The sequence below is a fragment of the Scomber scombrus genome, chromosome 11 (genome assembly GCF_963691925.1).
Source record: "Scomber scombrus chromosome 11, fScoSco1.1, whole genome shotgun sequence".
In the NCBI taxonomy this organism is placed as follows: Eukaryota; Metazoa; Chordata; class Actinopteri; order Scombriformes; family Scombridae; genus Scomber; species Scomber scombrus.
In genome coordinates, this window is record NC_084980.1 from 10,998,429 (window position 1) to 11,013,815 (window position 15,387).

At 39.2% G+C, this 15,387-nt stretch overlaps 1 protein-coding gene across 4 annotated transcripts in view; it reads right to left on the reverse strand.

The window, feature by feature from the left end:
- Nucleotides 1-14,352, reverse strand: part of st3gal3b (ST3 beta-galactoside alpha-2,3-sialyltransferase 3b) — a 46,655-nt gene extending 32,303 nt beyond the window's left edge. For 2 of the 4 annotated variants that reach the window (XM_062429518.1, XM_062429514.1), the window contains exons 1-2: nt 14,183-14,352; nt 5,479-5,626 (exon numbers count right to left, since the gene is read on the reverse strand). In XM_062429518.1, the coding sequence (XP_062285502.1) occupies nt 5,479-5,587 (109 nt within the window). In that variant the 5' untranslated portion in view covers nt 5,588-5,626; nt 14,183-14,352. Of the gene's footprint in view, nt 1-5,478; nt 5,627-8,298; nt 8,497-8,552; nt 10,336-14,182 lie in introns of those variants that run through there. The other 2 variants (XM_062429517.1, XM_062429515.1) reach the window with 2 other exon arrangements.
- Between the last annotated feature and the right edge of the window lie 1,035 nt (nt 14,353-15,387).

The following is a 15,387-nucleotide window of genomic DNA, read 5'->3' on the forward strand; positions in this document are numbered from 1 at the left end:
GAACACTACAGACCCTACAAGAATGAGTCTTATTACAGGCTTACAGAGTGATGTGAAATGTTAACAGATTTTGACAAAGTATTTCTTCTCTTTTCAAATTATTAAGATTTTGTTTTTTACGAAATCGGTAAAAGCTGAGGATGCTACTTAACAAGGTTGGCTTCAAACAAACAAAATCTGAGGAAACAAATTTAAAAATGTCTCCTGTGAAAACAATCAGACGACAGCTGACGTGTCATTTCATACAAATGCCAGCGATTAAGTACTACACCACTACAACTTCCTCTTCAAAACAGAACAAGGACAAAAAGTGCTCCTTGTGACACAATGAATGTGCAACACTGTCCCAGAGGCTGCATGTACAATGCAGCCTCTCCATGTGAAGGATTCTCACAGATCAAATTCCCCAATTAATAAACCTCAAACTCTGTTCCAGCTGAAACTGTATAGGCAACATCTCTACAGGACATGAGAGAGAAATCCCTAATGTAACAAAGCTGGGTGTTGCTGACCTTTCTGCTAACGAAGCCCTGACAGAGACCAGGAAATATCACAGATTACAAATTCATGAATACATTCTTAAAGATCTATACAACCTAAACAGCTGGATTGTCTCTTATCGTGACAACTGGCATCACATTTTCATGCTACTTCTCTGTTTCGTTTTCAAAAGGCCGTTTAAGGCTGGAGTTAAGGGGTTGAAAGTTGTGGCTTGTTTGTTACTACAAATAAAATTAAAAAAGACAGCAGCTTGGCTGGTGGCCCACATTAATTTATCACCCTGCAGGTGTTAATTTCAAGTGTGAGGTGACACCCTGAGGTGATGTTCCTGTTACTAAAAGTTAAGCAAACCTATTATAAGCGACTGCCCTGTTGGGAAGCACTGAAATCAAAGACTTGGCTGCAACCACATTACATGCCATTACTCCAGTGAAAGTTCAATTTGAAGATACTGGGCCTCACACAAGCTTTGGCCACTATATCTGAAATGTGTTACATGTGGGCGGACGCAAAACAGACTTGAAAAAGTGATATTGTGGAAACTTGTGTAAAAGAGAATCAATATGATGGCCATATTAACAAAAAGTCGTCCATTCACAGCACACTGAAACAAAAGAACAACCTTTTTTTTCTCTTATCAGATTGTAAACAACAAAACTGTACATTGCAACCTTTTTTGTTACAGATTACTTCTAGTGTCTTATAATAAAGCTCAACACATGATGGACTAGTTCTGATATGTTTCTGCTATCAGAAACCTCACCTCGTAAACAAGGCCAACAATAACTCCTGGCAGTCGATCAAATCCCTGCTCTGCAAGTTTTAAAGTTGTGAGCAGTCACAGGGAAAGTTTGCTTTGTTAACTAATTAAGTATCCCGTCATGTCTATGCAGGCACACGTCATTGCTTGTTCAGCTGCATAATCAGTGCAAACAAAACAGCCTGTTTTTGTAGGTTCAGCCGCAGCAGCTCTTGACCGTGTTAACTGACAGTGCTACGACGAGGAGAATCTGAAGACTAACTAAATTAGGTGGAAAGAAAAGGACTCCACTGTTACGACAACAGGTGAATTGTACTGCAGCCATAAAAGAGTCAAACACTCCAGCCGCCACGGGAATGACACTGGCTCTGAAATCAACATTCTCAATGTAGTGAGGCAGAGTTAAAAGGAAGCCATGTATTAAGCAGCCAAAGGACCTTTGGTTGAAAAAAAAAAAAAAAAAAACCTCAACACTGGTCAGATCAATGACTAAAGGCATCAGTAAACACCAGTAAAAAGAGGATTTGGCCCAAAACCTTCTGTATGTGGTGACCATCTGGTGGATAAGCGTACAGCAGCTGGTTGAGCCCGGCTCCTGTCACAGCCTGTAGATACAAGCACCACACACACACACACACACACTTTATACAGGAAGCCAACTTGTCATTCAGGGACTTGTTGAAAATACTACTAAAACAGGATTGAAGGCTTTGTATTAGTAAGGCTCATCATTTTACACCCCCAGAAGAGTTCAGATGAATTTATATCCCAACTCATCCAAAAGATCGAATGAGCAATGAGTACCATGGTAGCAAAATGGTCTTCATCTATGTATATGATGAGTAGGGGATAAACCTATATATGTCCCATTTGTCTGCATGACTGAGTCTCTAACACTTAAAGTGAAGAATGAAGAAAGATTATCCAGATTTGATCCTCTCAGTGAGACAGCATAGTTTAGCTGACCAGCGTGGAGGGCAGGAGAGACTATCAACATGCTCAGCTTTCCCCTTTGATCCTCTTTAGGCCAAACATCTGGCACCACAATGCTGCAGAAAGCCAATATCTCTCACTGCAATCAAAGTTGCTCTCCTATTTGTGCTGCTGAAAAACAAAAAAGTTCCCTTCTTTACATCACGCAGTTATTAAAATAAACCAACTGACAGTATAAAGTTGAAAACATTTGATTTTGGCTCTTCAAAATATAGCGTGCCTGCGATGAATCTAGATTAAATAGAGTGGCGTTGGGACAGAACACTGAAGCTTAGTTACACAAACTCCTGGGTCACAGCTTGAAAAATTTCAGCATTATGAACCACAGGACAAAGTCAACTGTTCATCTGGAGTGTCGTCAGTGATCCAACTACACCACACAAAAAGAGGACGTTTTCAGCAATATAGAAGAGAAATGGTTTAATTGTTCAATTAGTGTGAAGGGAAAAATTATGGATAAATGAAGGACCAATTTCCTAAATATATAATCTACAGTATACAGTACCAGTTAAAAGTTTGGGCACACTTTTTTCATGCGAGTGGGTGGGAAGGTGTGTCCAAACCGGTACTGTATGTACACTTACCTCTACATGGCAGAGGGGCAACGCAAGGTCAGGTTCAACTACAAAGACAGTTTTATATGCTATAGTTGACACCGATTTATGCAAATGTGAGCCTGTTGGCTGTTACTGGGACCAGGAACAAGTCATAGTGGGTTACAATAATGGTGGGCACAGCAAGAAACAAAGCTGTAGCGAATGGGGAACCTGAAGCAAACTGCTCAGGTTTTTTACTGAGACTATTATTAGCTAACATTACCTGCTTCACTATAAAATAAACAAACATTAGTACACAATGACTTATGACAGACATTTAAAGTTTAATCTGTGCCGGCTCTGTAGCCCCTTTCAGACAAGTAGACAAATCTTCTATCTACCGTAAAAACCAGTGTTTTAGTCGCACAGGTGTATAAGATGCTGTCTATATTGGGGGGTGCCATGCTGTAAAAAAAAAAGATTTTCTACTAAAGACTGGTTTATTTGAATGCACCAGTAGCTATTCATTTATAAACACATATGTTTATACTCCAAAACTTTTTCAATTTTCATTTACATATTCATCAGTTCTGTCGCTGTGTGCAAATATTGCACCCGAGTCAAACAAAGCATCATCCTCTGAACCATCCAGTGGAAAAACAACAAAGTTAGTGAATCTTTTAGGCCTCAGATCTGTGCTCTCGAACTTGTGTCCCGAAATACTTCTGATCAACACACTGAATCAGCAACCGCCGGTGAACCCGCCTGCTTTTATTTTTTATTTTTCCGTACAGCATACAGCATTAAGAGGTCATCAATAGTCTTTCTATTTTCATTAGCTGTCGACACAGCTGGAGTGCACAGCGCATGCTTGATACCACTGTTTATAGGTCATACATGTGGATGCTCACATAGTTATATTTATCGTTATTGTTCTACTTATCATTCTTCGCGTGGACAGCCTTTTACAGACCAGCCTCTCTCTGTATTGTACTGCTGTTTAGGACACACCGGTGTATAAGATGCACACCGCTTTTAAATGAAAAACAATCTTGTTTAAGGTGAGAGTTATACACTGCTTTTTACGGTAATCAAGGATTGTCTATCGGCTTTCACAAAGGTCTCTGTTGCAGATTAAAAAAACAATCAACGTTCACACCTTGCACAAGACACTGTGGGGTAGAATATTGATGGGTTTGGAAGGAAGTATGACACCAAAGAAGAAGAACAGTCTCAGTTGCCCCACAGGCATCTGAATAAATAACAATTATTCAGCAGTATGTCTTCATGGCTTGATGCTTCAGAGGCCCCGTGGCTGTTTAAGCACAGATACTGCACATTTCCGTGTCAGTTTCATACTTGACTACTTCACGTCAGACATTTGTGGGAAAAAGTTGGGGGTTCTTTCCATAAATGACTTTGAGCACATCAAATTTCTGACCATTGAGTGAGGAAGGTCTGAAAAAGGAGTTTATAACAAGTACTCCTGATACAATTAGTACTTTCAACTAGTACTAGTACTTTCAAGTAGTACTACAGCTGACTACAACTGGAGCTGAGGATGTAGTTCATCATCATCATCCTGAATCAACCACTGCCAACCAGAAACACACCTGCTACCTGAGATCAGTGTTGTGAAATGTATGTGTATTTGTTTATGCCTAAAACTAATCCAAAGCAGTTAGATGGAACATTTTGAAAATCCAAATCCAGTCCCATAATCAAACTTCACAACCAATTTTAGGAGATGAAGACACCACAGAGGGATATAAACCTTTTTTCCCAAGCTGGATGCTTTAGACAACATGTTGTCCCTCTAGCTGGTTCACAACACTGGCATGTGTGTTTTCTGTGCTGTACGCTGCTCCCTGAGAATGTTTTCCCAGAAGATATACTCTGTAGGGGGTGTTTTTGCGAGAAATCTTGTAGCCCCCTCTGCTGGAGTTTAGTGAGTAAAGAAGCCAAAAGAGATATTTCTTACTTATCCAAACAGTAACAGTATACAAACTTCCAGGTGGCTCGTCACTGCTTTTCTAAATATGGATTCAGGATATCTAATTTCACAAGAAAGCTGAGTCATGTCCGACAACCAAACACGCAGAAGTGTTTTTAAGTTAAAGTGGTATTGCGAAATATCTTTCCAGTTTTGTGTGTTAATGTTTTATCATTTCAGTGTAGAAACCTCATAATGCCCTTTCCTCCTATTCACAGAGAAAGAAGAGAAGATAAGCAGGAAGCTTAAGACAATGTCAGAAGAAGCTCTCTCATATCTAGGTAAAATACAGACACTCTTATTGTAGCATAGGAAGAGGGCTGTCAATAGATTTCCCAACAGTTGGAGCAACTAACGCTGGATGTACAAGAAAATCTGATTAAATTCTCCCTGCAACATCCGGTGCTCTGGTGAAGTGAAAGCTAATTCAATAATATCAGAGACAGACAGGTTTGAGACACCAACAAACAGCTTGACACAGTAACGGTTCAGTAGAGAGACAGAGAAATAAGAAAAACTGTTTGAAATAACAGACGGTTAACTGGCAGGCAGCACAGAGAAACGTGTCAAAGTGACTAGTTCAATAAAAACAGATAAAAAACGTGTAGGTTTCAGAAGGACCACAGACTATGACACGTGGATAATGAGGTGATGAATCAATGTTTCAAAACAGTCAGACTGGAGATGTCACTTACGAGGCTTCTGGCCCCATACGTGTAGATGTAGCTTCCCGGAGGAGTAGTAAATAAAGCCCAGGACCAGCATGGGGCACAGGACGAACAGCAGCTTGTGTGTGGGCTTCATGGTCTTCAGTCATTCACATGGCACCATCCAGGTCATCACCTGAAATGAAAGAGAGCCGCTGCATTTAAAAATCCCAGAGAAAAAATGCATTTGTGAGCATTGAGAACAATAAATTGACAAAAGAACATTGTTAAGGCGATTACATACAGCGACAGCAAGCAGAGAGGAGGAGAGAAAGAGGAGGAAAAAAAGGTGGAGTCCAAGTAGAGGACAAGCTGCACGAGAGGTATGAAATTAAAAGAAAATATAATGTATGTAAGACATGTGAGATGCAAGGCAGTTTTATAAAGATTGTTTTTGGTCTGTCTTCGCCAAGTCTGACTTTCACAAATCTTCCATGCCAACATACAATATCCTCTCCAATTGAGGACTATTCAAATCATGCCTGGAGGATAGAGTCTGCTCTTCAGTATTCTCCAAAGGCAATAAAAACTTATGAGAAAATAATTTCTAGACTTTATGGCCACATTTTTGCCTTTATTGGAGAGTCAATAGTAGTAAAGTGGCAGACAGGAGAAATGTCAGAGAGAGATGGGTATGACATGCAACAAAGCTCCCTGTCTGTAAGCAAACCAGGGATGTTGCTGTTAGCAGAGAACTCTGAGAAAATCATTAACATTAGCTTTATATTTTATTTGTGTGTGTGTGTGTGGGGGGGGGGGTTGAAATGTGTTCAAGTGAAAGGAAAAGGAAGTCGGTTTAATCAGTTATCCTAAAACTTACTAAACACACGTCTCAGTCACATTGATGCTAGTTTCAAGTAAACCACACCCTGACAACTGACACATGCGTGAAAGCTACATGATGAGAATGATGACGCATAATTATTGCTCTGTTTAGTTTCACTTAACCTTGATCGACCAGCCTCAGTCACACATGATCTATTGTAGACTGTACAGATCAGAAATACTTTATTGATCCCCGAAGGAAAATTGGTTCATATTACAGCTGCTCACATTCTAAGAGAAATACATTTAAGCATAGAGACATTATAAAAAACAACAACATAAGAATAAGTAATATGTAAAATATATGCATTAGATGATACAGATATGAAACCAGCAAAACATGCAGTCTACACACAGTGATTCATGTTCAGCCTGCATGTCGCCTGACAGCAGACAGATCAACCCATCAGTGATTCATATGGCAGTGTGGCATGGTCACTGTGGTTTTGAACTAATGTACCAAACAACCCAGGTTGTCAACAGTGTTACAGTTTTACGGACTGTAACCCAGCATTGTGCAACTTTCTTTCAACCCCAGACATGTTTTTATTTTAGCATTATCTATAACTTTCATTAAAAAATAGGCCCCGTTGAAACACCTCACACTGTGAAGGACTTCTCAGATGGGAATTGTTAGAAAAATATGAGTCATATGATTTCTCTTTGTTTCACCATAAGCATGACTATGTGTAAATATGGGACTACGAAGCTTTTAGCAGAGGGAAGAGTTCAGATCAACTCTGACTCTAATACTTTTGCAAATCCATACATTTCAAAAGATCAGTTCATAAGCCACGTGATGAATCATATTAAAAGTTATCCGACAAACAACCAACGAGTCTGATTGAGCCCTCACTCTAACTAGGCTTGGGGGGGGGGGGATTTATCAACTGAGAAGCAGACATGTGGCACGAATTCAACAGCATTTCCTGCATCAATGTACCAAGGCATGCGGTTACATGAGGGGGGGAGAGTTCAAAACACCGAGTTAACTGCCACTTACAGAAACAACCAATCACGATTACATACCTAACAACTAAATACAGTTACATTGGATTTGTGACAGGAAAATAAAAAAACAAGGGTACAAGCAGCAGTAAAAGCCTGACCAAGAGCGTAGGTTACTGAAAACACATCAAAGTGTTTAAACTCACCACTTACAATGAGAAATGGTTTTAGGAGCCACCGCAGTGTTTCAGCAGGGGTTCAACAGCGTTGTATTTCGAGTCAGGTCCGTGGTTAGGTCTCCACTTTCACTTTAAAATCGTGTTTCATGTTACATTCCTGGCTGACAACATGAGCAGTTTACACGAAACGAAGTTGAGCAGCTAGCAAGACAAACATAACGGGACTTTGGGTTCCTTTTATTCAACGCTAACGTTACACCTCTGTCTCTCCAAACACAATGGCTACTTTAACACTTCCTGGGGGGGTTTGTTCTTTTTTAAATGGAAAATCGACGCTAAGGGCAGAACTGTTGCAATATGTTTATAAACAGAGAAAGTAAGTGAGAAGTGTAAAAAAAAAAAAAAAAAAAAGAGGCAGCGGTAGGTGCCGAGCGGCTAAGCCTTAGCTTTGGTTAGCCGGGGTCCAATGCTAACAACGCTACGTTGGCATAGTGGGACATTTGCCTTGATCCCGTCGGCAGGCCTGCAGCGTAACAACACAGCACTGGTTGGGAAATGTTGTGGCCAGACACAAGCTCATACAGCAGCAAGCGCAATAGGTGGCAAACCAGTTTAGACATGTAGGATAATGATGGTATGTGAGTGTGTCGTTACTGCAGTCTTACCGGGGAACAATACTAAGGTAACCCGGTGAACGTTAGCTTGTGTTGGGAGAAGACTCACGTTTCACCAAAGGTTTGCCAAATTTAACCACCACCACCACCACCACCACCATCATCATCATTGTCCAGTAAAACACGGCGTAGCAACGTCTCAATGGCATTTCCCAATTATAAGGGGGAGTAGTAAACATTACCTTTTCTTTTCCTCTTGAGTCCTCGAGTCAGACTTAGTGTAAATAATGGACTGGTGGATAAAACGACCGTGTTCTCCCTCCTCTCCAAGCCATCGTGATGAAATCCGTGAAAGTACCCAGGCTCTGTGAGCACAAGACGGCCAGTCTGACTGTATATGTGTGTGTGTGTGTGTGTGTGTGTGTGTGTGTGTGTGTGTGTGTGTGTGTGTGTGTGTGTGTGTGTGTGTGTGTGTGTGTGTGTCCCACCGTCTCACCAGCTGTACTTCGCATCAAGACTGGCAGAAGGAAAAAGCACTCCCTCCATCATCATCATCATCGGCAGCGGCGGAGGCATATCACTGGTCTAGAGCAGCAGTGTCACTGACGGTCACATGAGGTATCTCAGTAAATTATGTTGTACCCCCGCCCCCTCTTTTTAGCGAAGTGTAAATGAATGCACCTTTTCATCCTCTTCTTTTCACGTGGTTTTGCTCTCTGTTCGTCAGATGTTCAAATCGCATTGTGACTGGGTGTGCTCTCTTGCATTTATAGCCAGCAGACACGTCAACATCCCACACAGCTGTAACAGTCCTTGTTCAGCACGGCAGCAAATGCAATAATGTGTAAAGCTCGTTGAACTGGCTGCCACACACAATATGGTATGTGCCTAGCTAGCACTATTTTTTGATTGACTAGGTGAGAGGCATGTTTTTCATCTTATTGCCATGGTTTAATTTGCTGAAATCCAAAGACCTAACAGGTTAGAAGTGGTACGGAAGTAGTCATTAGTAGACGGTAGTGGGAGAAGTATTCAGATTTTTTACCAAAGTGCCAATAAAGCTATTTAGATATTCTTAATTTCAGGTAAAAATCCTGCATGAAAAATCCTACTTTAAGTCCCTCTCCACTGGAAAACATGTTTGTTTTTTTCTTGGTACTTCAGTTGGATATTTAAGCTGAATACAGAATGATGTATGTGCAGTGTTTGATACTAGAAGTCTGTTTTCACAGTCATCTGCTCAAAGTGGAACGTTTCTCTGTGCTCACTGAAAATCTGATTTTAAGGGGCAGGTCTAGGAGCAGGATTTGGAGTAGAAGTAGGAATAGATGGCATTTTAAGGATTTTAAAGTGGTGATTATATTTTTAGTGGACAACCATATCAGACACATATCAGAATATTTGTGTATGTCTTAAAATATGTATGTAGGGGACCTTTAAGTAAAAATACCTACACATTAGTAGCTAAATGTACTTGAAGAATTCAATTAAAAGTACTTATTTCATCCCTATGACTATTATTTGACCCTTTTAAAGAGTCTGGTCCCTCCAAAGGGTCACCAGATAAATCTGAGGAAAAAGAAAAAAACTAAGTTATGATACACAAATCTGTTTTTGGACTTTGTATCTATCTTTGATTTTAGCTGAAATATTGGATCATTTGAACATTTATTGAAATTAAACGTGAGAAGTCTAGAGGGAAAAATCAATATTTGTTTTTTTTCATTTGGCTGTTAACAACTCATAGACATCTGAAATGGAACCCCAACTACATACTGCTTTTTGTAAGATGTCGAAAGCCAAAAAGGACTACTGGTTTCATCTTCAACAATGTGTTGTATTTTAAAAGCTTGTTATATTATCCATTGTGTCAAATTTGCATCTGAAAAATAACTAAAGCTGTTTAAAGAAATGTAGTGGAGATTAAAGTAGCATTAAATGGAAATACTCAAGTAAACTACAAGTACCTCAAAATGGTACTTAAGTACAGTACTTTCTACCACTGTCTAAAGATAATTGTCAGTAAAACTGGCTATTCTTGATCAAACTCTATTTTATATTCCTTTATTTTTGAGTACAAACAATTTTCTCCAGACAATCCTTAATGTCTTGTTTAGACACTGGCCATGAACAGTAATGTTCTAAATCAATTTCCAACAGACCTTCAATAATATTGACAAAGTCGAGTAGTCTAAATATAGAAAACACCATCATCCAGCCGTCCATTAGTGGCTGCATTTGGTGGTTCTATTCCGGTTTGTAGAGCTTTTCCTAAAAATGTTTAGCTCTAATTATCCCTTTCAGGACCACAAATAATCATCACTTACAGAAAAGTAATCCCCTTTGCTCCATGATTCATTTTAAGACCAACTTTGTATTCAAGGAGGTGGTTTCTACTGTCCTTGTGAAGTGAGAGAATCCAGGTGATCATCTTGAGTCACGCCTGAACACTGACTGCACCGTCAGAAAAAAGGTATCAAACTTAAACTGCCATGTATAAAAACTAAGATGATAAATCACTGATGACTTCAGTGAGACATGGATTGGGAGGCGGAGGGGTTACAAAAAGGTTTGGTTGTGGGAGGACAGAGTTTGTTAAGGCACAGGCAAACACATGTACATCTTTGAGTTATGAATGAGTTACAAATCAGGGTCACTCATGTCAATACACACAGGCCTATAGAGGACCAAGGATTCTTAAATATACAGAAGAGTAACAGGAATCTCTCATGAATATACAGCGCTGTTAGGCAGTTTGTAAAAGCGTGATATTTGCTGTCTACTCTCATCTATCTGCCACAAACAAGAAGAAAAATGATCTCTGTCAACAGACACAGTGATTACCGTTGTGGTGTTCACATATAATTTGGAATGAAAATAAAACTACCCAAATGGTTTCTTTTTATTTCTCCCTAATGTTCTTTCATTACTGACCTTTACTCATATGCCATGACTTGTCCCAGTGTCAGACCAAGTTAATCTGCCATCACTATCATTATTTTAAAGGGAAATGATGGTTGTCCTCTGCCAGCAATCACTGCACATGAAATTCCAGCTCATGTTCCTGTGCACACATGTGCAGTCAAGCCCATGTATGTCGAGTCAGAGCCTGGAGTCAAATTCAGATGTCTGTACCTGTTTAAATCAGTCCTCATTACCAGCTGTCAGTCTCATTGTAAAATGAAGAGCAGCGTGAACATGACAATTTCACACAGTCACACAGTGTGAACAGACATTATGTTTATCAAGCTTATGAGAATACAAGTAGTGATATAAATAGATGAGAAAATTTAACTTCAACATGGGCCCTGTTGTATACAGTTGTATTATCATCCTATCATGTGTCTGCTCACAGCAGATTGTTGTACGGCAGCAAATCCATAGTACTGTCCCTCATACCTGCTTGGTTACTCTAATTCAGTTTTCACATCTTGGGTCTTATTAATGCCCTGACACTCACAAGGTCTCGCCATATCCTACATAAGCAGTTGTTGGGCTGAGAACCAAGGTGAGAGAAGGTGGGTAGGGTAAGGGGGGGTTGGGGCCTTCCGTTTTTGTCTTGCAAAGAGTGTGGCAGAGTAGCATACCGATCTATTAATATTGAATCAAGCAGGAAATACAATCTGCACACCCACTGCTCTCCATCTGGGGTCAGGAGATTTGTACGAGGCAAGAGAATTAATATATACACAAGCAAACCCTTAGATGTGCCCGTGCGCATACATACACAAATCTATTGAAGTGTCCAAAGGTCACAGGCTTTTCAGAGCTGGCATGGGACTCCTGTTGAGTTTGGCAGCACTTCATGGCTTTTGGCACATAGATAATTCATTAACGTCACTTACAAGAGGGAGTGATCAATAGCCAGAAAAACAATCCAAGAAGCTGACATCCATCCTTTAACCATATCTCAGAAGCGCACGGATATTTGTGGTCTGCCGGTAAGGAGCCGTGTTCCTGAAGAGGGAAGCACACTTTGTTTTCTAGCAATGCATCTGCTGCACTGCACATCCTAAATCAAGTTGCCAAGATAATGCAACATCCAACTTAATGTGATACTACGGGGGCTTGAAACATGACTCAGTCTTGTACAACTGTGGTTTTCCTTCTTCTTCTCCTTCATGCCCCATTGCCCTAATTGGTTTAACACTGGCAAGGGCATAAATAACAGGCCAGTGTAGCTTTGAGTGACATCTCTCTCACGTTAACAGAAATATTCTTCCTTCACATAATGTGTCCTTCACTTAAGGTCCACATCTGGAACTAACACTGCCACTCCAGGAGCTCAAAGGTACAAGAGATCAAGAGAAAAAATGTTATACCTTCCACATTCTTGTATTAATTGCAGCTTTATTTGAATCCATTTACCCCTGAAGTAGTTTAAGGGTTTTTTCAGCTATTCCTATTCTTAAGACTTTAGTAAAACTGTATAGCTGATACGTGAATCATGATACTGGGGAATACTATCTGCGCAAAAGCTCAACCTCAGGAAAGAAGCTCACCAAAGATAACATCACTTCTAACCCCTAATTTACTCAAAGACTGAATATATATATATAAATCCCTTCTTAAAGGCCCATTATCTGAATTCTTGTCCTTAACCTCTCTTGCAAGCTATTCAAGCTATTCATTCATCATCTGCAAACAATTTTAGCACTGAACACTGAACAGAAAACAAGATTTTTAAACAGGCTTTTTCATGTTTGATCATTTCATGTCTCTGAGTGAAATGCCTACATGAACAGTGCCAAACTTTACTGTGGCAAAATAAATAATTCATTGTTGTATCATCTAAATCATAGATGAACTATCTGCTGAGTGGTGTGGATTTTCCTCTAGCCACTAGAGCAGACAGAAGCATGCGACAGTGGTATCAATCTTCTCATGTAACGATTGGCAAGTCAATTAATATGTGTATTTTCCTTTAATGATAATGCAATAGTTATTATTTACCTGTAGAACTGAGCAGTGATCATTTAATTTCTCTACATTGTCAGCTAGCTGTAATTAACAACAATGTATCATTTTCCATTAACAACCATTCACCTGCTCAAACTCTTGCAAACAGATGTGTTTGTGCAATTTTGATATAGTTTGTGGTTGTGAAAAAACTTTGAAATTAAAAACTCTAAAATATTACCTTATTTGCAAACTGTAAAATACAACATTACACAAAGTGGTGTATACACATGGCTTTGTTATGGAGTGTACAGCTTACGGAGTCACTCTCTAAGTTGGCAGAGGACACAAAGGAGCTTATTTTAAGCCCCACTAGGCCAAGGTCATGGATTCATCCTTGGCCCAAAAGTAATTCCTGTTTTTGTTTCAAGGCTCTATATATGATGGTGAAGATATTGTATCATAGGAGACAGATAACATGGAAAAAACATTCCCATGCAAAGCCATACACAAACATTACTGTACATCACCATGCTGAAAATTATTTTGTGGATGACATATTGTGCATCATTTGGGCTTTTTAAAATATCTCACCCCTCTTAATTAGATCATATCTGATGGCAGAAGACACTGTCAACATACTAGCAGCTTAACGGCACCTCTGAGGAAAGAACCACAGAGTTATTTCCTTTTTACAAAAGATTAAAAGAGATTTTATTGCCACTTGCACAGCAACACAGCGAGTGGAAAACTGTGAAGGCAGTGAATTTGGCTTCTTCAAGTTCAAGATCCGATTACAGTGTATAATAAAATATTTATAAAAATAAAAAAGGAGAGAGTGAAGACAATGATAATAGATTTAAAATATATACAAACTATATTTATTATATATATATACACATGAACACATGATAAGTGTATGGGAGAGGAGAAGGAAGAGCAAGTGTGTGTGTGAGTGTGTGTGTGTGTGTGTGTGTGTGTGTGTGTGTGTGTGTGTGTGTGTGTGTGTGTGTGTGTGTGTGTGTGTGTGTGTGTGTGTGTGTGTGTGTGTTCTCTGCTTTAAAGTTAGTGATTTGTTTTTACATGTTAAAGTTATAGTAATGTTATAAACAAATACTTTAAAAAAAAATCAATACACACACACATATAAATATATATATATAATTAAAAATTATATCTCTGTGGATTATGACTTAAAATTTTCCAGAGGTTAGAAACAGACTTTACCTTCTAAACTGCCACTGCAAGTTCTCAGAGTTTTCAGTCTAGGATAAAACAGACGGAAAGTACCGCTGAACAACTGAATAAATGTTCACACGCTCAGATAGAGAAGTATTCCCAAAAGAGAGGCAATACGAGTGACCCAATCTGATATGGTCACTGTCCTTCGAGCTAAATCTGCAAACACTGGCTAACCAATAACGAAGAACACTCAGATGACAAAAAAAACGGGTGTCTTAGGTAATTCCCTTTAAACACAACCAGCACAGTACACATGTACCATCTGAAAACATTTGTTAACCAGTAACAGGAAGTATAGGAAAATCTACATTGCTTGTTATGCTTTAAAAGTATAGCAGCTATTCTGACATGTACTAACAACTTTTATCCAATATTATTCCATAAAATATCTGTATTGAATGTAGAAAAACATACACGAAATTAAAAAAAATGACCTTTGTAGAAGAGGTAAGCAAGCATACTGCAGGCTTTTTAAAATCAGCTTATATTGTGAGAGATATTTTGTGGGATTTGGATCACTTGTAATTCCTGGCATATCTGTCTAAATAACTTACTTTAGCGGTATTAAAGACCATTATTATTCTCTAATTTTGGAAATTATATAAAAAACACATAAAAAATAGAGCTACAAGACACGAGTCCCATGTGTTGTATCACTTCTCATCTTGTTTACTTTACATATTTGATCGAAAACATACTTCTATGAATTTGCAGTGTCAATATATTTGTATATTTATGGTAACGAAATCACCTACAACAACCATGATCTTTAAAATTTCTGTATTTTGGTGTTTAATTTGTGGGAGGAACAGCGTCAACCAATATACTTCCAGCCATGCAAGATGAGAACTGGTGGCTCTGGAACTGGGAAAGATTGTGTGCTTGCAGACACAACATTGCTCAGACGATTATGGGCTCGATTCATCATGTGATAAAGTAGGGCCAAAGTAGAGCCTTGGGGAAACCTATAGGCTTAGATTGCTGGAGTCTGCTGCTTAATGAGGTGGCAACAACAGGAAGTCCCATTAGAAAGACACAGACAAAGAGTGCATGATCTAAATAGCAGCATAGTACATATAATACACATAGAAAATGGGGGAAAAAAAGATACATAGTTTATATTTGCTTAGTATGGCACAACAGAATGTTTTTCCATCAGACGGCATACATATGATTGTTTTCTCATTCCC